Source organism: Silurus aristotelis (assembly GCF_946808225.1).
Source record: "Silurus aristotelis genome assembly, chromosome: 21".
Lineage (NCBI taxonomy): Eukaryota > Metazoa > Chordata > Actinopteri > Siluriformes > Siluridae > Silurus > Silurus aristotelis.
This window is the reverse complement of record NC_139594.1, coordinates 9,244,763-9,272,577: the sequence shown is the minus strand read 5'-3', so window position 1 is coordinate 9,272,577 and position 27,815 is coordinate 9,244,763. Positions and strand designations below refer to the sequence as shown.

Here is a 27,815-nt window from a genome sequence, read left to right as displayed (position 1 = left end):
CTAGACTTCTTAATGCACTTAGGCAGCTCTTGAGGTGGAAAGCAATATTGTACAGCCACACACACACACACACACACACGCACACACACGCACGCACGCACGCACGCACGCACGCACGCACGCACGCACGCACGCACGCACGCACGCACGCACGCACGCACGCACGCACGCACGCACGCACACACGCACACACGCACACACACACACACCTGTTAGCTCAGAGTAAGAGAGCAGAGAAAATGAAGGTGATGGGGAAAGAGTGAAAAGAGAAGAGTGTAGCATCTTCCTCTTGAAGGCATTCTCCTCCTCAAGGTCCAATTGCACATAAAAGAATTCGTACCACTTCTCCTCCATCAACCCTGGAAACACAGTATACTCATTAAAACGTAACCAGTGAACAGGACAAATCTTTTAAAGCCCACTTTAAAGTTGAAGCTACTTCAGGTGGAACAGTTAATTGGTCATACTCCAAACCTGAACCATCCAAAACATTCTTCTACATCGTTATCACTATTTTGAATTAATGGATGCACTAAAATCATGTTCTATTTCTCAGGGCAAGTGAAAAATCATGTCATTTCCCCACTATAAAATGTGTAGTTTCACACCTCACTCCCATTTGATGGATGGCTAAGATCCTCCTACCATTCTGACAGCCAAACGCCTTTTGAACTGCAGTTTTTCACATTTTATCTGTACTTTTTAAACATGTCCACAGGGAGGAAGCAGACCATTTCAACATAAACAGCGTTTTCTCAGGAAATGTAAAACTAGGACTCCAGTTTAAGTTCCTTTTTTTTTTTCTTTTATTGTCTGTTGAAAAACCAAAAGCACTGCAAATCACTATTTAAAATGGGAGAAACTATAACTGCCCCCCATGTTCAATACAGGCATTAATTTTAAATGTGCAGTAATAAACCCATCTGTGAGATTTAAAAAGGAGAACCGTAGATGCCTGGAGACAGAAGGAGCATGAAATTCAGATGCTCTCATGAGTGCCAGCATTTGCATTCTGGAAGGAACACAGAGTCACCCTAATGCTGATGGGATGAGAACATGGCCCAATCTGGCTCTCAAGCAAAGTAGTCATAAGTCAGCTACTGTAATACAGAAGACTTGAAGACAGTTTTGTTGCAGTCGGGGTCTGTAAGTGCCATCTGTTTCTGTCTGTGTGGCCCGACAGCTGCTTTGCATTTCATTTATCAAAACGTAAAGATGGCAAGAATCTGCACACTGTTAAAAGAATGCCAAACAAAACAGTAAAGGCTTGTTCAAATGTTTGCAAATGAAAAGTACCCATGGTATATTTCGAGTATCCACATGCACAGATGCTTATTTAACAACTTTTTGGGCAAAGTCAGATTTCATAACCTGGAGGTTGCATCATTGTACAAATACAATAATTCTCCCCATATACATGCAGAAGCACAAGCTCTAATGAGTGCAAGCTCTAATGAGTGCAAGCTCTAATGAGTGCAAGCTCTAATGAGTGCAAGCTCTAATGAAGGAGTCTCAGTTTTAAGTAAAACTCACCTAGAGTTGTCAAAACTTGTTAATCAGTTGATAAGAATTCCAGGAAGCCTTCCATCCTCCTCATTCATATTCCTCAGGTTATTCTCCGCCTCATCCACACTCCTGTACAAGGCAAACGCAAACATGCAGATCTGAAACAATCTGCAATCCTAAAAAGCAGCTCGGAGTGACATAGAATTACGCTAAAGCACAATGCAGCAAAGTGTGATCACATAAGCCGTGTCTGCCAGCTCGTCTCTAAGCCAAGGACTCACACTAGGAAATCTTTCACATCCTCCACAGTGAGCTCTCCTGTTGTGTCGAGCGTGATATCAGCACTGCTGTTTGGGGAATCCAGGCCAGGAGAGGATAAAGCACTCTGTATTTCATCAAACATGCCTGATAGTGAAGAGAGGTACCAAGAAGTAAATAAAGTCAACATACTGTACATATACACCATTCACCAGCAGCCCTGATTTCCAAGCATTGTTGCAAAACACAGTTTACAGAACATTGTAGCATCGCACACAATGTATCAAAAGATGTGTCCGTCACCTTCAGCATGCTCTGAAGATTTGCTCTCCCCTGGAGATTGGTTCTTGTATGTGCCGTTGGCCTGGGGCAGTACTGGCATACACAAACTGGAAAGATCGTATAATGTTTAGATTACAAAACATGTGTTTCCTCAACAAAAATTATATATTTCTTTCAATGAAGACAGTGTATACAAGTGACATACTCATGTTCAGAAGGTTCGTAAGGTCGATCGATGTCCACCCAACACTCCGGTTTAGTAAAAACCCGTGCAGAAAGAGAGAACCGTTTATACTCGGACGGTGAAATCAGATAAAACCCTGTCATTGACCAGCAAAAAGATACCTTAATTACAGCAAACAGACCACTTTAAAAGACAATAATGTTCAAGCTGATCACCTTGGCCGGTTTTGGTGAACAAACAGGACGCAATGCCACTTATGTCTTCCTTGCGAATGCAGTCATATCTGACTTGTGGCTTTAACGCGGGCACACTGAACACGTGAATGTCCCCCAGGTTTGTCAAGCACACTAGGCCATTCTCACAGTAGTCCTCAGAAGCAGCACTACAGAAGTTCACCAGAGCCACTTTCCGTACACGGCAACCCTCGTGTGCGGTCAACTTAAATTTGGTCTTTGCGCTGACTTTAGGCAGTGTGAACACCTGCAATGAACGAGACATGATTAAAAGAACTGTAATCATGTACATTGTTCAGTTGAAATTTGCGTATGAAGACCGTTACAGATAGCTGGGAATCTCAGAGAGGCAGGGAAGCTTATTTCACCACCTCAAGCTTAGCAGCAGTAAAAGTAGACCTGTGTTTGTGCCAGGAGAAAGTTTGCAGTAGTCAAGTCTTAAAATGATTAGGTACATCTAAAAGGTGTCCCTAGAGAGAAATACTAGAGTTGTCTAGATGCTTCACAGGAAAAAGCTCATGGCTGAGTGGGATGGTATTTAATGATGCTTGCAGCCATCAGAGAGATTCCTCCAAGTTTGTCTTGCAAATATACAGAGTAGTCTGCCAGCTTTTATATAATCCAGATACAAACATAGATCTTTTATTGTGAATTGCAGGGGACTCATTCCCACAGAATATGGGATTCATTCCCACAGAAGATATTGCAAAGCCTTTCTGGACACCAGTCTACATGGAGCATAAATTTGCTTCATATAATCAAGTTATTGTTTAGTTTAATTAATGCTCTAAAATCTTTAGATTACTTTTTGTCACAGTTGTGCTTCATTTTGGATATTTATTTTCTTTAGCACTAATGGACACCAACTCTTCACCACCAGTTATGAAGTATAAATAAGAAACAAATTATAAAATGTTATAAAACTGTGTGTTTTAATATAAATTATATTTTAGGAAACCTAAAAGTAATAGCTTTCAACATGAAAAATTACTTTCAAGACTAAAGAAAATTAAATAAATTGATAAAATGATCAGCATGTCTTTGTTTTTCTTACCTTAAACTGTTCTTCAGATGCAATAAGGACCGAGTGGCTGCCCTGCATATCAGGAGCTTTGGCCAGGTCTCTTGACTCCTCATATGGCTCAGGCAAAGGACTTCCCCTGCCATCCAACACAGCAATGGACACAACTGGGGCTCTGTGCATGAGTTGGATCTCTTTTCCCAGCAAAGCTTCCACATTTCGCTCTGAGGGCACATCCAGGGCATAAGCATACACAGAGCCTGAATTGGTCCCAGCCCACATGGTAGGACCATGATGTGTTCCTGAGTGAGGAGGGGGGGGGGGGGATACTCATCAGCATGGGAAAGCTTCAGCTATGTATCAACCTCAAAGTAAAAAATTCAGAGAAATGGAAGTTATTATGTACTTCTCCTATATCAGTACCCGTCCCTAGATGCTTATTTGAACTCAAATATCATTCACAAATAATCTAAACCTGGAGCAGTATAAAAATCCAATAACATTAACATTATACAGCACCACAAATACTGCAAATACTGCATTGTATAAAATTTCTCTCCTTTGAGTACTATTCCCTGCCAGATAGCCATTGGGTCTGGATTGTGCAAATGCCTGATTTAAAGGAACGATATGCAGATGTTGAAGACAGAACAGCTTGGGTGTGTGGTCCAGACAAAGATTTGACATCATTCCAACTCAAGCATAATCACTTGAGTTTGGGCGAGTCTCTATGGCCTTCTATAAGAGCATTTTCCAGACTTTATTCAAATACTAATTAGATTGCATTTCCCTTATGAGTTCACAAATCAGACATAATTCAATTGTATTTGCATTTTTGCACACAGCAAGGCAAAATGTCTGCCAATTTTGGAAAGCAAGTGCAAAGCCAATGTGGTCCAATGTTTAAACAGGTTGGATTCTGCCATATAAGAAATGCACTAGCAATCCTTTCATTTTCTTATATTACTTAGATAATATTTGGCTTTTACAAACAGCATTTTTAGTGATGAGTTTTCAAAATTACATCGAGTAATTCACAGGCTTCAAGTGGATAAATGAGGCACTGATAGTAAACATGAAAATGCAAGCCATACTGCAAAGACACCACAAGTTGCATGAAAATGAAAATCAGAAATTGCACATTGTCTATGGAATTTTTAATATGACACAAACAGACCTGTTTAAAAAACTGGATTGTACGTGTCATTTGTAAGCATAATACTATTTGTAAGCTCATACCATCTCGAAGGAAGGTATCGGCGAAGCAGAGGCAACGCACCACCCCAGATAACGAATCATCAGCAGAACGGGGCTCTATCCTTCTCTGTACTGGGGTTACCTCAGCATCCTGCTCTGCTAGTTGAGCATTAGCCTCCTGGACCTAAAGCCAGATACACAGCATCAGTTAGAAATGTAAAAAGGTTTGCACGCCTTACTCGATTCAATTTATGACAGGTTTGTTTAGCTGATGAACAATGAAGCATTGAGAAAGATCAAATCTGCAATGTAACAAAACCATAATCAGAAAACACAAATGTTTGCATGCTTTTTAAGAATTTCCTGCACAAGAAGAAATAGGTACTCAAATAACTACCATGAAAATGGGTGACCCCACACTAATGCAATCTGTCCAGAATGCTTTCTAATTAATATTCATTAAATCACTCTTGGTCTGTGGTGGATTGTAAATTTAACAACCAGAGCATAAAAACGATTTAGTGGGACAGAAAAGCACTCACTTTACTGGATGGGCTGCTGACCAACACACGCTTCTTCCCAGACACTCTACTCTTGCGAATTCTCCTGAATGACTGACGAAGTGACTTCTTCAACGACTTTACTCGTGAGAGAGGTCCCTCCATAGCCAGAGAGTCATTAGGATGCAAAGTACACCTGTAATGACATTTTTCTGGTTGTAAACAGCAGACCTTATTATTATGATTTAACTGACCATCAAATACTGAAATAAACCCTTTATACTTTTTTAAGACAAGAAATTCAGTGCTAAAAAAATGCCTGAACAATGATTTACAAAAGAACTCTAGTTCTTCCCGTTGCTCCAATAATGATGTTACCTTGCCAGCACAGGGTTACGCCGATGGTAGTCGAAGAGACCAAAGCCATGACTGGTGCCAAAAGCAACAAGGTTCCACTCAGCATGCAGAGTCACCGCGGTAACTGCTGCAGGGGGCATGCACTGCACGAGGACTACCGGCTGGAATCCTGGAGTGAATACCACAGAGCCAGACTTCTCTGGCAGCCGGTCGTGACCCTTCCACGTGAAACCTTCCCGGTCCTGGAGAAGGTCCATGGTGATCACATCGATCATGTGGTCAGATTTCTCGTCACACAAGTACATGACCATCACCTGGAAGGGGGGGGGACAAAAAAAACAGTTTTTTCAGGGGTTCTGAAATTAAGGGGTTAACACACTGTTTAATTGTGCGAAGTTAGATCAAAAGCTTATAAACGAGTGTACGAGTAAATTTTTCATGCGCCAACCTCAAAGATCTAAAACTTTTCTATGTACTCAAGATCTATTACTTTCAAATATTGTTTACAAATCTGATCTAAATCTGTTAGTGAACACAATAAAAGGCCACTCTAAAATGTGCAGTTTTATAGTATACTAAAATTCTCTCTCTCCCCCTCTCTCCCCCTCTCTCCCTCTCTCTCCCTCTCTCTCCCTCTCTCTCCCTCTCTCTCCCTCTCTCTCTCCCTCTCTCTCCCTCTCTCTCTCCCTCTCTCTCCCCCTCTCTCCCCCTCTCTCTCCCTCTCTCTCCCTCTCTCTCCCTCTCTCTCCCTCTCTCTCCCTCTCTCTCCCTCTCTCTCCCTCTCTCTCCCTCTCTCTCCCTCCATTAGAGTTGATCAGGTTGTTGACTGTGGCCTGTGGAATGTTGGTCCACTCCTCTTTAATGGCTGTGCGAAGTTGCTGGATATTGGCAGGAACTGGAACACACTGTCGTATACGCCGATGAGGACGACGAGCATGCAGAAGAGCTTCCCTAAGAAGCTTTGACAGTTTGAGCTGAAATTCTTTGGTTATGCAAACCGATTATTGCAGCAGCTGTCCGGGTGGCTGGTCTCAGACAATCTTGGAGGTGAAGATGCTGGATATGGAGGTCCTGGTCTGGTGTGGTTACACGTGGTCTGTGGTTGTGAGGCCGGTTGGATGTACTGCCAAATACTCTGAAACGCCTTTGGAGACTGCTAATGGGAGAGAGGAGCTCTGGAGGACACTCCTGCAGACAGCATGCCAATTGCACACTCCCTCAAAACATGAGACATCTGTGACATTGTGCTGTGTGATAAAACTGCACATTTTAGAGTGGCCTTTTATTGTGGCCAGCCTGAGGCACACCTGTGCAATAATCATGCTGTCTAATCAGCATCTTGATACTCCACACCTGTGAGGTGAATGGATTATCTCGGCACAGAAGTGCTCACTAACAGATTTGTGAACAATATTTGAGAGAAATAGGCCTTTTGTGTACATACAAAAAGTTTTAGATCCTTAAGTGTTGCATTTATAATTTTATTCTGTGTATATTTGGTTAATAAGATGGTCTACCTGTCCTGCAGTTCCAGCCACCACCATCTTGCCACTGTATTTGCACAGGCAGATTTTCTGTATTCCCAGCCTGGGGTCATCACTGTATGGGTCAAAGCAGCCCACCTGTAAATAAATAGATAAATAATAAAAAAAAAAAACCACACATAAGCATAACATCATTCTGCTTAGTACAGACATGCATAACACAGATACAAATTATTTATTTATTTACTTTTACCTTAAAAAGCATAAAACACCTTCTATAAACCTAAGACACATGCATTAAAGTCCAACTGTCCATGAGTCAGATGAAATACGTTTCTTTACTCTGATCATAAATAACCAGCTCTGCTGACAACAAAGAATGAAATAAAAAGACCAAGCAGGGCAGCTGTGCCATCCAGTGCAGGAATGTGCTTGCTTGGTCTTCAGTACTGAGAATTTCATGCTTTAGACAGTCTGCTTTTAATTAGTGATTGGGGGGTGGGGGGGGGTGCACTGTGTATCGCAAAAGCTGCATGCTAGACTGAAGTTAAGAGTTTCTTCACCAGACAGAGGAAAGGGAAAGATGGAGCTAGAAAATCAAAAACATGCTGCATAGAGAGACATGGTAGAAAAACTTCAGACAGCTGTTTATAATTTAAAGGACTCAAGAGGCAAAAAAAAAATACTATAAATTTAAGTTGATTAAAACTGAAAAAACATCTCGCATCAAATGGGAAAAAAAAAAAAAAAAAAAAAAAAAGCCCATATTTGCATCATCAAATGCTGACCTTTTGAAATGGAGGCCACTCCTCTTCACTGGCTTGAGTCAGGCTGTCGTTGTGATCACAGTCGGTTTGGAAGATGTTGGCTGTGCTCAGCTTGTAAAGAGGTCTTAGTGCCACACCTGAGGCATCCCAGAAGCGTATCGTGCCATCCTCGTGCCTTAATACACAAACAGCAAGAAGTCACTCACTTTTCATCTGCACTGTCAAAATATCTTCAAATCTGAGCCTGACTGAACCCAAGTCATATCGAAAGACTAATAATTAAATCTGTTGGTTGATTAATTAAATCCCGATGTTCAGCACTCGGGTGTATGGTCCAAGTTTTGCTGACAGTGAATTAAGCAATTAATGTAACTTGGAAGGAAAAAAAAGAAGTGCAAGATGATCTCCGGTGTTTGAGTTTAAAAACCAAGGTCCAGTACAAACCTTAAAATTTCTGCCTGCAGATTCATTTGTCTGGGCCAGAAGGGTTTAAAATACTTAAATAGCTCTCACCCAGTTAGGAGCAGCTCTTTCTGTTTTGAATCAGGTGCCAAGTTCTTCCCTCCACTTATTGGCCAGTTCTGTAAAAACAGCAAGAAATATTGTTACAAGCCTCACGAATGAGCGATGTCAAATCAGACGACACCATTATGAAGCTGTAAATTCCCGGATGTAATAAATATTTAAAGCATATGCTCTTCTGCCAGTTGATGTTTCATTGATGGTTGTTAAATGAAACGCCTCAAAAAGTCTGACTTGGGAACTGCAGCATACTGTTGACTGAAGCTCAACACAAGTAGAACTATATTCAGATTGTAGCTATTAGATTTTATATATTATAGTGTTTGTGAAACTTCCAAGCTGTAAGCAATTTCAGGCTGCATCTGTCTCTGATCAAACACATCCACTGTATTGCTGCCAGTATCTGCATGACCGCAAATAAAATTCCATTGATTTCTAAATTTAGCAATGAATGAAAGTGACAAATCATCCAAAAGGACCTGAATCTTATCAAGGGATTTTACCATTAGATAGATGTAGATAATTGTAAACTGGTATGTTGCAAAGCTTTTTAAAGTGTGGAATACAGCCTTAGAAAACAGGAACCACAAAACAACCAGAGCAGCCCTGATCCCTGATCTTACTGCTTCCATGACTAAAAAGATTATGCTCCACATAAAAATCACAAAATTTTAGAGCAGACTAACCGTGCGTGTCTGAAGAACACACTGCTGCTGCCCAGCTCTCACCACCCTTTCCCACAGCTTGGTTGGCACATTAGAGATGTGGTAGGAGCATGTGATGGCAGAGGAGTGCAGTGGTGCCAAATATGGGGCAGGAATAGCAGGCCAGCCAGGTGTCTGAAGGTCAATTACCACCAGCTCCTCCTCCAGGAGGACAACAAGGGTTGAGGGATTATCAAACTCTAGAGATCATGAAATGAAAACAACCACCTTAGTTTTTGAATCTTTACATTAAAAGGCAAATTAATTGTAATTAAAAGGTAGCTGCTGAACCACACACACCTATGTCTTTATCTGTGCAGTGAATGGTGAAAAAATCAATGACTCGTGAGGTGAAGTCCAGGGTAACGTGTGTACTGTCCTGCAGTATTGTTAAACAGTGTCTGTCCCCGTAGCTGGCTCGAGGCATCCCACCACTAAACAGCACCAATGGAGCTCTGCAGAGAAAACACAGTGCACAGAGGATATCCTCCTGAGTCATACAGGCCCAGCTAAAAAAACGCAGGATTAGAAGCTTTCGCTTTTCACCCACTGCTGCCCAGAGCTGACACACACCCCGACTGGGTGGTCCTCCATAAGATCTTGTTCACAGCTTTGCAGGGAAACGGGCCTAAGGAATAAGAGAAAGAAAACAGACTTGAGCATAGAAAACACAGACATCTAAATGATTCACATGATAATCTACACCATTATTAACCCATAAGTGGACATTAACCAGGAAAATAGCAGTAAAACCACAAATAGTGTGTCATTTATGCCGTAACTATATTTCAGGAAAGTTTTTATATTTTAATTCATCTGAAGAAAAACTGCTACCACAAGATACCACACTATTACATGCAAACTAAAACATTGAAAGGTTGACTGACCCTCTCTTACCACAATGGTTAAAAGCACTATTTGACCTGAACTGGTTTGACCAGAGGAGGTTCAGTAATGTAACTTGCATAGGATTTGAGCAGACAAGTCAGAAGAGATCAGACGGGTGCATTTTATTCAGGTTGATAAATTATAGCCAAGATGCAAGTGTTTAGAATTTAATTGTTATAGTAGTGGAATCCAACTTGCAATAAAATTATTACATTTCATTATTATTCTTCAGTAAATAATAACCAACATAAGATTTATGATTTTAAACCAATAATCAAATAAAAGCTCCCCTGGAAACCCTAATTCGACTCATATCAAATTTTATCGCCAGACAAACATTTCAGCATTAAGACAACTGTATTGTAAACGTTTACCCCTCCCTTTAATAACTTCCAGCTCATTCCAGCTCTGACCCCATTGTATGAAAACAACTGACACTCCTCTGTGATGCAATTGGGGGAAACATGCATGGTCAATCATGGCTGCTTACAGAAGCATCGTTTTTAATACAGGACATCTCCTACAGGACATACTCCTATGGGCTGTGTTCTCAGTTATAACACTGACTGACTACCCTGGTGATTACTGAATCAGGACTTGACCTTAAAACTTGAAATGCAATTTTTGGAATAAAACTTATTCATCCCATGATGTGCACATTAGATATTCAAATTACTTTCTCTAACAAGCTCAATCTATACGTCTGCTTATTAAGATACTAGGAAGACCGTTTTTTTTTTTTATAAAAAAAAAAAGCAGACATTATTTGAATGTCAGTTGGCGAATGTCAAACATCATATTTTAGATTAGAAATAATTTACTCGAGGAATCGTATAGCAAGTACAACTATTAATAAAACAACCCTTAGTAAGAATACTAATAGTGTTGACTCACCATATGGTATAGTGGAAGAGACAGGTTCATTGGTGCAGGGGCTACAGTCACTAACAGCCCACACCATGTAGCCACCATCACTATGAGAACTAACAAAGCTCTTTCCAGACCGAACCCAGACCAAGTTTTCCAACTGCTAAAGGGATCACACACACACACACAGTCAATACCATACATCAGAAGGTTTATATAAATGTGTCTAATAGAAAAAAGAAATCTAAGCCAATTTATGACACACATACAGACATTCTAACAAAATTATTTTTAAAAAGGTACAGAGGTGACTGTTTTTCCAGAAGTCATCAAGACCAAAATTGTTCTTACTAGTAATAAATATTTGGAAGTCAACTTTCGCGAATGTTTACATGCCCTTTAGTAAAGATGGTCCATACACACCTGCTTTCCAAGGAAGACATTGTCTACATGTCGACTTTGAAAGTTCCATAGCACCACAAGGCCTCTACTATAGCCTATGAGGATTTTGTCTGGATGTTGGGGATGTTCCTGTAGGGACTCCACTGGTCCCAAAGACTTCCCACACTTGTAACTATCAGGAAGGCTGGATTGGGGGGGGGGGGGGGGGGAATGGAAAGACAACAGTAAGTGATGGGAAACTTTACAGCCAGCAAGTATTCGGCTCCATGCACTACACCAGGGCAATTTAAATCTTTTGTATTCATTTTTAAGGACAGGGAAAATAATCATCTTACAGGAGGAGCAACAATTTTCAAGTAGAAAAAAAACAGTGTCAAATGAAAAAGAAAATTAAGGAGTCAAGTATGTTTGGCATAGTCTAAAGTTTTCCTTTGATTTAGATTCTTTAGAAAGATCAAAGCATGCAGATTTTACTTTCCTCCCTCTGTCCTCCAGGTGTCCTGCATATTTCAGTGGAGATTACAAGCAGCTTTCAGTAATACAGCTCATTCATATATTCCACATTCAAAACAAACAAGAAATGGGTGTCACATTACCATCCTGGGAAGGTCCCAGATTCAGGCTTGTAATATTGTTAGTATTGGAAACTCAACAATGTATTTTGCTAGCAGTTATAATTAAAAAATAAAAAAAATAAAAAATGAACATGAAAGGTTTGTGGTCTTCTATACAAATTGACATAATACAAAAGCAAAGTAAATTCAAATAATATCATGAACTGGATTATACTGTTTGAAAGCCTGACCAATCACAAAACAGGTTATTAGGTTCCTCTGAAGATCAAGTGGTGGAATGTGCTTGGTACAGCCGCAGTTAGTTTTATACGCACCCGCGACAGTCAGAGAAATCAAGGGGAAACCATGGAAAAGGGTTAGAGTGCCATTTCAGTGGCTTGGCACTAAACCCCACAGGAGACAATGTTACACAGACAACAGCAACAACCACACTGTCAGCATTTCCTATCTAAAACAGAAAACCTCAAAAACTACATGCCTTCAATTGACAATTACAATAAACGGAAATAAAAATAATCAAGTTTCACAGATTTTCAGCATTACTCAAGATCCCACATCAACATGATCTTTTGAATAGTGGTTTTCTAATGGATAGTGCTTGAAAAGAAAACAGGACCTGATCTTGACTTTAAAAGCATTTGCGAGAATGCACGAAAAATGCATGGCTGAGGAAAGATCTCTCAAGACCTAAACACAAACAGCTAAGTACAAAGCATGATATTGTTTTTAAACAGAGTCTCTGAGTATTACTTTTCCTATGGATTCCAGTGTCCTAAAGACCCCTAGTGAAATGCCTGTGAAACATGCAGGGACCAATTTAAATCCCCCTTCAACTAGGGCTGTGAGGATTTGGCAAATGCTACAAAAGCATTTTGTTCTGTAGTTTCCTGCTGGACACATACTTATTAACAGTAGCTCAGAGAAGCCGCCCATTAGCCTGAATTTCGTTTACTTAATGAGCGGTTCATTGTCTCTTCCTGCAAAAGACTATGCATACATGCTGACAATGTGGTGCTGGGAAAGTTGTAATTTGCCTCAACTTAAACAACCGGGGAGTTCAGAGCAAGAGACGTGTGATTTTCTATCTTCTAATAGGCATCATTCCAGCCACCTGGTAAAACGGGCTATTCTTTGTAACGTTCTCAAATGGCACACTTTTATTTCTGTTCTCTTAAAAGGTAATGGAGAGGGAAACTATCAAATGTACCAATGCAAAGAAACCATTTGATGCCTATATAAAGTTTAATGCGTCTAGACAAATTCCATACAACACCCCTTCAAATGTGGAGACATTTTATTCCAAAAGGGGTGTAAAATTGTGCAGCGGGGAACTTTGACATGATCGAGGTAAGCCTCTGTCCTGTCTCTGTAACAAACAGCAACAAGTGGAGGGCAGGAGAGGAAATTTAGTCCTGCACAAACTGGACCACATAAGCACTCCATAGTCCATTATTCTAGACTATAGGGCCAAAGCAGGAAGGAAACAATAGAATTCTCTGCAAGTTTATTACACTCAGTGTAAAGATCTCTCAGTCTGAAGTGTCCCCAGATGCTCATTTTATGATGCAAGCAATGGAATGTGTCCAGCCCACCAGTGATGCATGGTGAGCTGGCCAACACCTTAGTACACTAACATACACATTTGCTTAGCAGACACAAGGAAATGGTCACATTTTATAACAAATACATTAAAGTCAGCATGAAAAGGAGCGAGACAGGAGAAAAAGGGGAGGAGGGGGGAGGGGAGTTTCTATGATGCCATTACCTCTGCATGATTTCATCTTGGAAGAGTGACTTGTTCAGCAGTAGGAAAGTGGGGAGCTCCAGGAAGTGGATTCCACCACCCTCAGTGCCCACAGCCAAAAGATCACAGCTCAGTTTCGGTAAAAGGACAGTCACACGTGTCGCACTACAGTAGCAAACGTGAATACAAGCATTAGAACCAAAGCAATTCTGTCTAAATAGCTATGCTTTGACAATTGTGTAGCAGCCTGGGTAGCAGCTGGGTGGGCAAGAATACAAAAATATCATGTCACGATTCTCTTTTCTATAAGACGCAATGGGGAAAAAAAACAAAAAAAACTAAAGTTATATATAAAATGAGAATGTACAATAAGTGAAATTACTATACTTGAGTCTATAGGCTACAAATAAAGACCATCCTGCATAATTTTCCTTGGGCATATCTATTATATAATACAATTGCTTAGGTTATCAGTGTGCTGGTGCGTTTGAGAGGAACTAGAATTGAATCTTTAAATGCCCTCTTCTCTGTCATCACAACTAAAAAGAAACCAATCTGTAAAATGCCTTTACTTTCTTCAAATGGTTCCTCTTTTTAAATGAACACCTAAACGAAGGTAGATTTCTCAACCACATCATGCAGATCTATTTTTATTACATGTTTTAACTATTAGAAACTAGTACTTGTGGGCAAATTATAGAAAAGGTTAAGCAGAGGCATCACCTGGTGCTCTCGATGCCAGGCTTGCCTGGAAGGCTGAAGCAGCGCACCTCCTCCAGGTGGGAGCAGAAATCTTTCTGCACAATCTCCCAGAGGTGCAAAGTGTTATCATCCAGCAAGGACACAATTCTTCCCTGTAAATTCACACATGTACACCAATAGAGAATTTCAGCAAGACACAAAGTATCCCTTTCTTTCCAACTAATACTGTATAAAAAGTCCTGAGTTCTCTTTCCAGGTCACATTCGAATTACCTAAAATCAGGAGTATAGTGATTTGGAACTAAAAATAAATAAATAAAATACGTTTTGCTCAGTTTGTGTGTCATGAGCTAAATTATAGTCAAATTATACTCCATCCCATATCCTAAATTTGTGCAACACAGCTTCTATCTTAATGTCAGTAATAAGAATTTAAAAAGGTAAAAGCACTATCGAACCCTTTTTGCTTCTCACAGAAATGCAACAAGATACATTATTCTCATCAAACTGTATAAGTAGTTAATTGGTAGATGACTGATAATTAAAGTCAAGACTATTTTAAATGGCAAACCTAATGGCCTACTAATTATTCAGTAATTTGCTAATCGACATTAATAAACGAAGAATACCTCATCTCTAAGCTACTGTAATTGGGAACATATCAAATTATCATAGTTATGCATACCTAGCAACAAACACAGTAGTCAGAGCAAAAAGCAACTCTATTGGTTGACCAAGTCATGCAAAAAAAAATAATCCACACTGAAATGGTAGCGAAAAATTTTTTTCCTCCCAATTCAGACACAGGCTTAATTATAACAAAAGTGCCGCACTATAATCAAGTACAAGCAAAACCGAAGGACACAGCATACCTCATATCAATGAAAATGTGCCTGTAGCAAATTGAAGATGATAAAAACTTTCCATGTTTCATTACTGTCTAATCAGAACTTCAGGAAAAAAAATAAAAATTCAACTTCGGCACAAGATTTGAAAACTGAAACCAAACCAAATTCCCTGAATGACTCACACAAAAACATAATCTGAAGCATAATGGAAATTGAACCTCAACCAAAAACTGCAGCCTAAACTTGATAAACTGTTGAATCATAAAACCTTTAATGATAAATAAATAAGAGCTCCATGGAGGTTACCTGTCCATGAAGGAAGTGTATCTGTGTGACAGTAGCAGCTTCCTTATGAAGTCCAGTGAACTCCACTCCAGGTGCTCCATATCTGATTCCAGAGTTAAAGAGATGTTTATCTGATTTTACTTAACGGCAATATTAGAACACCTATTAATACCATAATATAAAGCTGGACTGACGACAGAAATGAAGCATATTGTAGATATCGACTTGGTAGAAACACAAATGCGCCATTTTCTAATAAAAAAAATAATAAAATACCCTAAAATATACAAAAGGCACGACAGAGCCATGATGTACATCATGCAGGGCACATTCAGCAGCACATCTGTTTTAGTTAGATAAAGCTACACCAAGAACACTAAATCCTACTTAAATGTAGTTTAGGTAGTAGGACTTTAATTTAGAGTAAAAAAGACGATAGAAGTGGAGAGTTGAACAATATTAAGAACACAATGAACACCACAAAAAGCAAGAGAGGCCAACACCCTGAATACAAACAGAATGAAGAACAAAGTGAAGAATATCTAGGTTGCCCTTTTCTCCAATTGAAACCTTACAATGCCTTCAGATACATAGATGTCAGGGGAGGGGCTTAACAGAATTCTTGTGTGTGATTTCAATCAGTTGCAACCAAAAGCAGACTGGCTTGTCAGGTTACTTGTTAGGATATCATTTTCCAACATGTGTTTTCTTCAGATGAATGGGAAATGGCATGCACTATGTACAATATACAACATAATCATGTCAGCCAAATGCTAGAAGAAAAAAAAAATGATGCAATGTGAAAACCGGAGAGAGGACACCGTGCTATAACAAAACAATCTGCACTTTTTGGATTATGAAGTCCCTCTTGCCATTTATTAAAAGTCAGAGGTGAATTTGCACACATTTGGAGGTGTGCAAAAAGTGGAAACAGATGCAGGCATTGCATCCAAGCAGGACAGAGTGCTGAACCTAGAACCAAAGAAAGCCTCTGGTTGACAAACCCAGCACCTTACACTCAGTACAAAGAGATACATCATGGGTCCAACAGCCAACAAAAGATTGCATCTCTTAATAGAAGACTCTTACTAGAGTTACATTGACTCTGAGCTTCCTGCTGCTGCCATGGCTGCACAGCTATTATGTCACACAGGGACTCATGCATGCATCTGTATCCTTTGAAGAGGGGGGTTTACGTAGTTAAAGGCAATACACCATGGCTCTTGCACAAACATTATAAAAGGGTTTGAAGAGCAAACATTATCTGCTTAGGCCTGTGGTGTAAAGCTAAATATCTTTAGCAGACCCATTAAACAATGGGTATTATTTTAGGGTACTGATGCACAATACAACTTCTGGGAAATTAGTACGGTTTTAATTAAGATACTATCAGTGAATGATTTATTCCTCTCAGTCAAAATTCACAATAAGGACCAGGATGCTCAAAAAAAACAAAAAGCCTAAATTAAATCTCTACACATTTGTTCATATTTTCTACCGTTTGTTTTAAATGGAGCAACGCCAGCGTACATCCCAACATACATCCTCTGCAGTTGTACACAGACAAGTGGTGACAAAAATAAAACACTGTTAAACTTCCCTTTTCCTCCTTCCGCTCTTGTTTATCATTATGTCATTCATTTAAAGGAGAAGTAAAAAGCTGGAACAGGAGAGGCTGTGTGGAACGTGAAGAGGATGTGCTGGGAGCTGAAATGGGGAGGGGGTATGCAATGCAGTGCAGTGAACTGGGCCTCAGTGTTGGAATGTGCTGGGTTTCATGGGGATTAAAATACATGAGCAGGAGGAGGAGGAGGAAGAAGAGGAGGGGGGGAGGGGTCAGGAACAGCTGGATAAAGCTTTCGGAAACAGGACTGATTACACCACAATTCATTAATCGTTAACAGAAATCCCTTACTCTTTTCTTTTTTTTTTTTTAAGAAGACACTCATTCCATCCCTTCCAGGATCCACTCAGACAATTAAATCTTTTTGAGCGAGCATACATGCAAAGATGAACGCAAAGTCCTTCACACAAAGCTGCAACTTAAATGGAACAGGGGATATTAAATAAGCGACTTCCTGTCTGAGTATCCGGCTACTTTCTGGCCTGAGGAGGAGGAACATTCTAGTAAACTGACAAGGGAGGATAGCAAGAGGCTTTTGTCAAGTATCCTCCTGCAGTCCTCACTCCCTATGCTGTAGATCTCATTTCCCAATGAGAATTACCCACTCAAGAATGAATCTCAACTCGCATCTGACATCTCCCCTGGGTTCCATTAGGAGTCACAAGAGAAACACACCTCAAATTACCCAGACAAGAGAGATAATGTATTAAGGGGAAACCCAATTGTCTAATCCTTTTACACATCTCAGAACATCTACATAAAAATCCAAACTCTTGGGTGAATCATTATCAGATAAAAATCTGCAAGATAAACAACTTAAAGCTTGGCAGTATTTCACAACTTTGAAAGACCACAGCTTCATAATTATTTAGGAAACCAAATGAAATAATATACAACCAGCAAAACCCCCCCACCAGTCTCCTATATGGGGCTTTTGTACATTGGATTTGAAATTAGTAGTTGATTCATAGATCCAATAAATATTTTGTTCTTATATTTGCAAAGCAGCAATAAATAGTTTTTAAGAAGTGTTTTTTTCTACACTGGATTTTTGTTTTGTAAACATTTCCTTGTAAAGTGTTCTGCAATACAATATATTTGATTCACTTTAATTACACCATACATACAAATCCTACACACATGCAAAGATGATAAAATGATTAAATGATATAATAACAGTTACATAATCCAACTGCCTGACCCAGACCACTCCTCTTTTTCAGCACCCAATATTCCTGACTGCTCACACTGCTAACCAAACACACAGAATAGTGCCCAGGGGCCACGGTAGCCATCCTCTCCCTCCGAACCCCCCCCCCCCCCCCCAACAATGCTGGGCAATTACCCATTAAAGCAAAGCGCTCACAGTGAACCTAGCAAGAAAGAAATGCAATTTCACGGTCTGAATAGTGACAGACAGCAAGCTTTGTGTTCAAGCTCTACTTCAGTTATCCAATGTTGTCATGTCTCTTCAATATGGCACAACCCCCAAAATTAGGCAGTGTAGCAGGTTTGCGTAATTAAACCAAGGAAGCAAAAACTGTGATTATGAATGAAATATGATTAAACCTAATAGACATTGATGAGCTTGTCTAAATTGTTGCTGAATGATTGTGGATGCTAAATCGCATCAGATTGCTGTTCTTCATAGTTTTCTTTTATATTTTTTACACAACCGAAAGCACATTACATTACATTACAGATTCTTAATTCATTTTTAATAATAGTGTAATAGAAATTTCTCTCATGCTGTTGACTGTAGTGGGTGTGTGTGGGTTTTTTTTTTTTTTTTTTACACAGCTGTCATCATTAAGAGTAGAACCACATACTATGTGAAAATGAGCAGCCAAACACACTGCTACACACTTATGTTAGCCACTAGGCTGAATATTCTCAATTTTTAAAAACAAGATGGCCAAGCACCAGAATTTGCATAATCAAGTCCAGCAGCGGTGGATTTTTAACCGAAGTATATTTGCGAATAGTAGTCTTAAGGATTTATTTTCAATCATAGGCAAACAAAACCAGACTGACTTGTCAGGTTACATTCAGATATTGTTTTCCAACATGTTTTCATTAGATAAATGGGAAATTGCGTGCACTACCTACTACTACAACATAATTATGTCTGCCAAACGCTAGAGAGGAGAAAAAAAAAAAAGATGCAATTTCACACTTTTTCCATGGGGAGCCGAAACTGTCTACAAAGTCAACGCAGGCACACTGGCAAATCTAAACCACTAGACTTTCCCTAAATAAACTTATTTTATCATTTAGAATAACCCCAATTATTTAATTTTTTTTAATCGTTCAATACTAAAATATAAAATTCTGAAAAGAGTGATCATTTTTAATACAATATTTTCAACCCAATATTGTATAAATTGGTAAATAAACAATATACATTTAACAAAAAAGGATCACACATCCTAAATATACACATTGTATAATCTTTTACTGCAGAAACTCAAACTTTTAAAATCTCTGCCAAATCCCACAATGCCCACGACCCCAAACCATGATACTGAACTTTGCTTCAGAAACAATCGATCAGTCAGCAGTTTCAGTTAGAGATAACAAAAATGCAAGTATCAGTTACCCCGGAGTATAGACTGGCAACTTATTCATGCCACAAACCAACTGTGTGTAGACCACGTTTCAGATCCTCATGGTTCCTTTATTTTTAGGCTTAAACTGGACGTGTGAACAGCTTTATAATGAAGCCCTCACAGGCTCAGGCCAGCCATATTTCTGCTTATCGTAATTCACACAAAGCCTCTAATCTAAAAGATCTGGCACCATATAAGCATTACAGAAAATTCAATGAAACGGTCCCACTGTGGTGGGGCTCCTCAGGTTTCCAAAGGCCAAAAGAGTGCATTTAAAACCTGAAGTATCCTCACAGGCTGATAAGTACACACAAAGAGGGGGAAGGGGATGGATTTTAAGCCCTTTCTGTGTATCCAGGAGGCCAGCTTTAGAATACTAATGTCTAGCAACTGATGCTTTAACAGAGTATGAGGGAAAGAACAACAACAAAGGAGAAGGAATGAAAGATATGTGTAAGGGAGAAAGTGTGAGGACAGCCTATAAGCGAGACAAGTCAAAGGTTCCTGAAAATGTAAAGTAACATGGATAAAAATGAGGACTAAGCAAAAATCCAGGGTGAAGGAAGGAGTGAGAACATAATGAGAAAATCTACTAGGCTGTTTCCTCAGCTGCATTCAATCAGACATGAGCACAGCACAACGTGAGAACAGTGCTGCCCATGAAACAAGAGACACGGCCCTTTAAAAAACTTCTCGCTGAGCTGAACTGGAAGATCTTTTCAGTCCAGGCAGAAGTTTGCAATTTTGAACTCGCACCCGTTCAGGAATGTAGAAAACCGCTTTGCTCTACCGGGGTGTTGACTGGCGAGTAGAAGAGGTTCCCCAAGCACTGCACTGAAAACAGCAATAGAAAGGCAATTCCTCTGCATTCCCCTGCGTTGTGCACAGCTGTGTCAGTGATTATTCCTCAAGCAGCTGAAATCCTCTACAGCTGAGCCCCTCATGAGAATTCATGCTGCAAACACAAGTCTGACTATATAGCCAACATCTATAAAAGCAAAACTTTTACAGCACATTAGTCTATTTAAGCACTGAAATTTATTACAACTACAATTATGCTGGCATTTCTATTCACAGGAAAGCACTTCAGAACAAGAAGCTGTATTCACAAAAAAAATTATAATAAATGAATAAATCCCCTACAATCTCAAAGCTCTATTGATAAAGTACTGCATTTTTTAACACAAAATCCAAAATATGGATTATATGCTAAATGGTAGAAGATTAAGATTTTTTCTTTAATGCATGCACTATCAAAACATTTTTATTTTATTTATTTTTTTAAGTATGCAGTGCACATTAGAATAAAAAGGTTCTGAGATGAACATTAAATAAACAATCTGCTTTACCACATTAATGATTGCATGTTTTTGAATAACGTTTCTACAAATTATATTACAACTCTAAAAACAGCAGTGGAAGCTTATATCAGATCAATTGCATCTGAGAATTAAACAGCACTATGGTCATTTCAATATCTACAATTTTACCACAAAAAATAAATTTGAAAATAAAATGAAAGAAATTTCATTCACAGAACATATACATCAAGATCACACTGATCAAACTACTGCTACTTCTGTCTATTCTTTATTAAGGGCTCGTTTTTCTGAATACAAAAATAAACTCTGAGCTAGCAACTTTTATTGCAACAGTCTCAGCAAACTGTTAACGGAAGACCAAAATACAAACCAAATTAAACTGACATCCCAAATCAAATAGAATCGATCCTGATGACACTGTCATAATCTAAAGCAGACAAAGCACAGTTCTGACAGTTAAACGACACAAGAAGGAAGAGCAATGCCCAGAACTGGAAAGCAGCAGTGCATCCTAATTATCTGAGCTCTAGAGCGGTGGCCTTGGAAACCGTTTCAAAAGGCGCCTTCAGCAAGGCCAGGCCCGGGGCAAAGCCTCAGAAGAATCTCCTCTTACTGCAGAGGGTGAACTCTGGGCAAGTCAGCATACATTCTTTACGGGTGAACCCAGCTCCTCCAACAACCCCTCTGTTCCAGACATCTCATTACGTTCCATTCTCCCTCACTCCCCTACACATACACACACGTGCACACACAGTCCCCTGCCCTGTGCCTCAATGTGCGGTTGGAGCAAAAGCATGTTTATGAAGAGCAAAGCTCGTGTTTCATAGTGTTTGCACAATTCCAAACCGAGAAACAAGGACACAAACATCTCGCATTGACAATAGTCTACAGAGTGAAGCAGACAACATTTCAGAGAATTCATACATGGATTACTGAGTTAACTGGATTGGATTGTTGATTATAAATGCCTTTAACCATGTTTGTTTACATGCATTTACATCATGCATGCAATTACTCAATCAAGCTAAAATGCCTTTTGTCAATTGCAGTTTCCTAATTCGACATTGTTCACTGTTAAATAACGCTGTGCTCTTGTCTAAAGAAAAGCTCCCAAGCTTTAAACAATCAGCTTAAATCTTAAAAGAATACGGATAAGAAACATACAGTCATCAGAATTGTATTTTTAAAAGACTGACATATTTACTTAAATGGAGCATATAAGGACATCTCAGTGTCCATACACCAGTTTAATATCACATTGCATTAAACTAAACTTTCTATCTTTCTGTAAAACCAGTCGGCTCTTCCCATTTCTTTCATTTGGGCTCCCGTTTCCTTTCCTTGCTACTTGTTCCCTCCTATGAACAAGTAAAGATTGGCTGCAAAGAAAAGTAAACAAGTACAGGAGGAATCAAACAAGCACCTTTGCAGACAATTTTTCCCCATGTAGTGTCACCCACAAAAATTCATAGAAGGTCAAGTCCACAAATGGGAATGAGCCAAAGAAAAAAAAAAAAAAAAAGAAGAGAAACAAAGAATATGAAAGTAAAAGAAAAACAAGCTAATGCTAAATCTTTAGCCAACTGAGGCATTAGTTTATTACTTACAGTTATATGCAAACAGATTGCCCAGTACTCCATTTACAAGTTTTTTTTCCTCCATATTTTGTAATAAATGTTAAAAAAACATTCAGCAATACTCTTTTTACCTAGTGAACCAGCATGCATATATTATATAGCACACACTCACTCCATTATATTATATATTATATATAAATTCTACATAAGGGCAACGTATAAATAAGCAATTTGATCTTAATATATTCCATTGATTTATATGCTTAGTAATCCAAATGAAATGATCTGAATTTTATTATTCTCAAATTTAAAACACACAAGTAGGGTATGAACACTTTTACAAATTTGCAGCATTTGAATAAAGATCAAATTTCTTGCATACACAGAACAAATATTTTTGTAGACCAAAATGAGACGATGTATAATTCCTATATAGTTTCGTTTATGCCGTCTTCATCCATCAGCATGTAAAAACAAAGGCAGATAATGCATGTTTATCTAAGGTTCAGGGTGATGAAAAGACTTTTTTTTGGTCTCCTGTTGTCTTAACCAATTCAAGATGGGTTTCAGGCAAACTGTGCAGAACAACTTTATATGATAAAAGTCAAACGGTTCTATAATTAAATGCAGAGCGGAAAAACGTAGGTCGTACAGTAAATAATTCAGAAGACAAAAACACCATAGGTTCTAAACATAAACAATCAACATGATAACGTTCCTCTGGTGAAATATTTTTCTTACTGACAGTCATTCAAAATTTATAAAAGGCACTGATGCACCAAACTGGAAAACCAGGTAACTTTTCAGAAGCAATTATTTATATTACTCCAATACATGGCAAAATCCACTGTCTGCAATCACTAGATCTTGTGTGTAACTCTAGACAAGACAGATGAAACGCTCCTGAAATTAAACTAACTACCTATCTTTAAAACAGTGTTTTTTTCACCCATCAACCTCAACATGCCCCACCCCAAATTCAGAGAGAGCAGATTGTGTTCTGAATAGTTAAATAGCTGGGAGGGGGGGACTCACAGAAGCAACCAGTGCTCAGAGAGTGAGTCAGGGCTTCAGATTCAGCCTCTTGGCTCGGCTGTGCCTGATAGTACCAGCCTCCTTTAACCACTCCTCACTCGACTCAAAGATCAGCACTGTGTGCATGATGCCCACCACTAGAGAGGCTCAGGGCATGTCCCGACCTAGACAGAAGGGCACACATTCCATATCCTTGCCTCGTGTGCCCCAAACTAAAGCAAGAGGAATAAAAACAAATGTCAGAGACGATTCCTTTTCTGCTCCACAGCCTAATCAAACCAACCAGATAAATCACAGGCTGCTAAAGGAGTCTCCAGCGCTACAGTCTGATAGCAGTAATTACACCCTCCTAAACATTCCTTTACCCCAGAGCATGACCATGTCCAATATAATCAACACTAAAGAATTCAACCCAGGGAAAAAAGAGAAAAAAAAGAAAAAAAAAAAAAAAGCATCAACTGCAGGAATGCTTCAAGACCATTTTCAGGGCTTCAGGCACAATATGAACCACTGTTTCAACACAAAACACAATGGGAACAGGGAGAGACTTCGTGGCTTGTTTTGCCTCAATGCCAAAAGCAAAAGGGTTTTCCAGAAAAGCTGAAAAATGTCTGTATTTAAGTGATGGCAAACCTCTTAACATACCTGTACCACATCACTATATGGTGTAAACCCTCACATTAAAACACATTAAATATTAGTTTGTTGAACTACTTGTCCTGTGGTTAGCAACTCTGGCACAAATTTCATTATTGCTGTGCTCACATCACAATCGGACATTGCTTGTGCAGTTACAATGGTGTATATTTGGAGACAAACATAAGGGATACCGTCAGGTTTATCTGTTTTAAACTTTTTTTTAAACTTCCTTTCAAACTCCACATTTTCCAGTAACGTAAAAGGTAAAACATGTTCTTTAAACTTAAAAATCTATTAAATCAGGCAAAGCACTAGAGAAAAATTACTGGAGAAATCAATATGATTAGCTTGATTCTGTTGATGGTTAAATAAGCATAAAAGTTGAAATGACTTCAACTAAAGTATATATATATATATATATATATATATATATATATATATATATATATATATATATATATATATATATGGAAATAAAAAAAGCTGGATAGACTAAAGCACTGCTGCATCACACATCGCAGGAATTCCTGTGGTATATTATTGGTAGTAAATAATGCAAAAAGCAATCTCAAGAACAGCAAAAGAAATACTGGAGATTATTTATTACTTAAAATGCAAGTTGATTGGACTGTTTATAAAAATAAAAAAAAATGTTTAAAAAAAAAGCAGAAGTGAACATTTCCTTAATGCACCTTTTATATCATTCTGTCTTCATTTAAGCCTTCAAAAAGTAACAAAAAAATAAAAAAATAAGGAACAAGGATTACCAATGATGTTTTTACAAATATCACAGACATATTTTGCACATATTTCCTGTTTGAAAAGGATACACTTTGATAGCTCCTGATTTAGTTCCAATGGCCATTAGCTGGAGTTTGGGGTCGTAGGCCAGAGCACTTGGTTGATTCGGGAATCCATGTTCAACAGTCTGGATGAAAAGAGGAAGCATATATACTGTTTAATGCACATGACAGACTGCAAGACACAAACTTAGCATTCTAACATCTAACACCCACTGTCAAACAAGGCAAAATAAACTTCTGTGAAATCAACTGCACACAATATTATACAAAAGAAAAATTTTATTCACAAAATATTTCCTTTGTTTTGCAAGGGGTTAGATTATTAATCCTGCAAGTATTAATGTTCGCATAAATTCAAGTTCTATTTTTTTTAAGCCTAAATGTAATATCTGATGATGGTCAGGATTAAGTTTGACTTTTTCTGGATCAAAGTTTGTGCTTGTACAGTTCTCTGGACTTTATACTGATATGACTTGTAAACAAAAAGATAGGGCTGAATGTTAGATGCATATTATATATTGTACAACAAAAAACTAATTATCATGATATAGTTTTAAGCCTAGAAAACAACACACAGCATCTCTATAACACATGGTACACTTGTTTTAAGCATAATTTTAGGATTTACTTCTCGTTACCTGGATATATTAAATGACCCCTGGAGCTCTGAGCTGCATGCATCACTTGGCCCACTCTTGCCAATATTCTGATTATATGATTCATATTGACTGCTTTGTGATGTGTGGTTTGGCTTTCAGGAGAACAAGCGTTTGTGTTTTGTTGTGACTCTGTGAAGTGGGGTGTGTGTGCATGTGTGTGTGGCAGTATTTGAATCCTGTTTAAGCACTTGTGGTTCTTCTTTTCTTTCCACAACTATGTTACATTTGTTTTTGATTAAGTGATGGTCCTTTTATCATTGGAGCTCTTTAAAAAGCCTTTTTTTTTTTTTTTTTTTTTTTTAAAGACACTCATTCATTGCCAGGGCAGAGCTTGTTTTACAAAGACCTATTCCAACACGTTCTTTAGAGATCACAGATCTCCAATTGAGCTAGAAATCAGACTGGGTGCAACTCATAGTAATTGTGTGGTCTGTGGTTCGAGTTCAACTCGGGTGGTAGAGATCTTCTCCTTCTATTGTCTCCTGCTTGAACATTGCATGACTTCAGCTTTTGGGTATCCAAAGCCTAAGCAGTTGATATGCAAATGAGGGCCACATGTTATCCAGATAAAGTTTTTTTCCCCCATTTCAAAAATTCTACAAAGCTGTTTTATGTGTATAGATAAGCTGCAAGATTACATTGTACATCTTAAATTCCCCAAAGTTTAACCTTTTAAGTAGATTTGTTCTCAATGAGAGGAAAAAGAATAAAGAACAGAAAACAAAAGCAAACGGTGTTGCAGGAGTGGGAACTGTTCAACAGTCTATCCTGCAACTACTGAATTAACTTAGACTCCTGTAGTCAAACCATGTAGCGTGGATTATTTCCCTCCAAGCCCGACATTACAGCAACATAATAACCAACAGCTGGTGTTTCTTAGAGAGTTGCAACGCAAACTGAACCCGCATGCTCAGTGCACATGGGGGAGAAAAAAGCCCACCCGGTGCCACACGTACCTTATTGAACGCAAAAAGCTCCTGTTTGACTTTCTCTCTCTGGGGGTCATTGCCCTGTCTTCTGAACCGAAATTTCATCATCCTGTATCCGGTGCAGCGTATCCAAACCCCGGCCCGTGAATCACGCTCGAGTGCAAATCAGTTCAGAGCAGAAATCAGGTCCCATGCGTACACAACAACGGTTTAACCAACAGCAACTCGTTACAGTCGCGCGGCTTTTCTGTTGCGTGTGTGAATGCAGTCGGAGCGCAAGACAAGTTCATAGGAATCACCGAGCGCTCAGCCAATCAGCGCGCCTGAATATCTGACCCATCTATGAGGACCACGCCCACAATGCGGACCCAAATCAAGGGCTGGATCAGAGCGGACTGGGTTTTCCCCATTAACCCTTATTCATGAGAGATTTTCGGTAGTATTGTTTTCTCGTTTAAACCAATAAAGATTTATACATTAAGTCTTTTTTTTTTTGCAATTGTAATACCATTTATTCCATATTACCACGTGCATTTGGTCCTGATTTTTTTTTTTTTAATTAAGAAGTATGTGAGGGTGGTGCAGGACATGTATGAGGACAGTGACAGCAGTGAAGTGTGCAGTAGAAACGACAGACTGGTTCGAGGTGGAGGTTGGACTGCATCAAGGATCGGCTCTGAGCCCTTTCCTGTTTAGAGTGGTGATGGCCAAGTTGACAGACGAGGTCAGACAGCAGTCTTCATGGACTATGAATTTTGTGGATGATATTGTGATTTGTGGTCAGAGTAGGGAGCAGGTTGAGAAGAGCCTGGAGATGTGGATGTAGGTGCTAGAGAGAAGAGGAATGAAAGTCAGTAGGAGTAAGTGGAGTGGTGCGGTTACAGGAAAAAGAGGTGGAGAAGGTGGAGGAGTTCAGTTGCCTGGGGTCAACAGTGCAAGTAATAGAAAGTGTGTTAGAGAAGTGAATAAAGTATGCAGGCAGGGTGGAGAGGGTGGAGAATAGTGATGGCAGGAGTGATTTGTAAAAGAAGAGTGTCTGCAAGAGTGAAAGGGAAAGTTTATAGGACTGTGGTGAGACCTGCGATGCAATTGTATGGTTTAGAGACAGTGGCATTGAGTAAAAGACAGTAGGCAGAGCTGGAGGTGTTGAGGTTTTCGTTGAGATTGATGAGGATGGACAGGATTAGAAATGAGTTTATTAGAGGGACAGTGCATGTAAGACGTTTTGGAGACATGGTGATGGAGGCAAGATTGAGATTGTTTGAACATGTGCAGAGGAGGGACATGGGGTAT

At 39.1% G+C, this 27,815-nt stretch overlaps 1 protein-coding gene across 2 annotated transcripts; it reads right to left on the bottom strand.

Annotated features, from left to right (window-relative positions):
• Positions 1 to 194: 194 nt before the first annotated feature.
• llgl1 (LLGL scribble cell polarity complex component 1) lies at positions 195 to 26,783 on the bottom strand. Of its 2 annotated transcripts, none has more exons than XM_083524684.1 (23): positions 26,550 to 26,783; positions 24,962 to 25,059; positions 15,347 to 15,428; positions 14,215 to 14,345; positions 13,513 to 13,656; positions 11,194 to 11,356; positions 10,798 to 10,933; positions 9,589 to 9,643; positions 9,316 to 9,470; positions 8,998 to 9,215; positions 8,303 to 8,370; positions 7,811 to 7,964; positions 7,056 to 7,160; positions 5,560 to 5,852; positions 5,224 to 5,377; positions 4,724 to 4,865; positions 3,518 to 3,786; positions 2,446 to 2,710; positions 2,252 to 2,366; positions 2,068 to 2,153; positions 1,788 to 1,911; positions 1,534 to 1,635; positions 195 to 359 (listed from the first exon to the last, which is right to left on the bottom strand). In XM_083524684.1, exons 1-22 carry the CDS (start codon positions 26,628 to 26,630, stop codon positions 1,557 to 1,559), a joined length of 3,117 nt encoding a protein of 1,038 aa, XP_083380810.1. In that variant the 5' UTR covers positions 26,631 to 26,783; the 3' UTR covers positions 195 to 359; positions 1,534 to 1,556. The 2 variants fall into 2 exon arrangements, with proteins under 2 accessions (XP_083380810.1, XP_083380811.1); XM_083524685.1 differs by having other exon boundaries at positions 210 to 359; positions 10,798 to 10,930.
• Between the last annotated feature and the right edge of the window lie 1,032 nt (positions 26,784 to 27,815).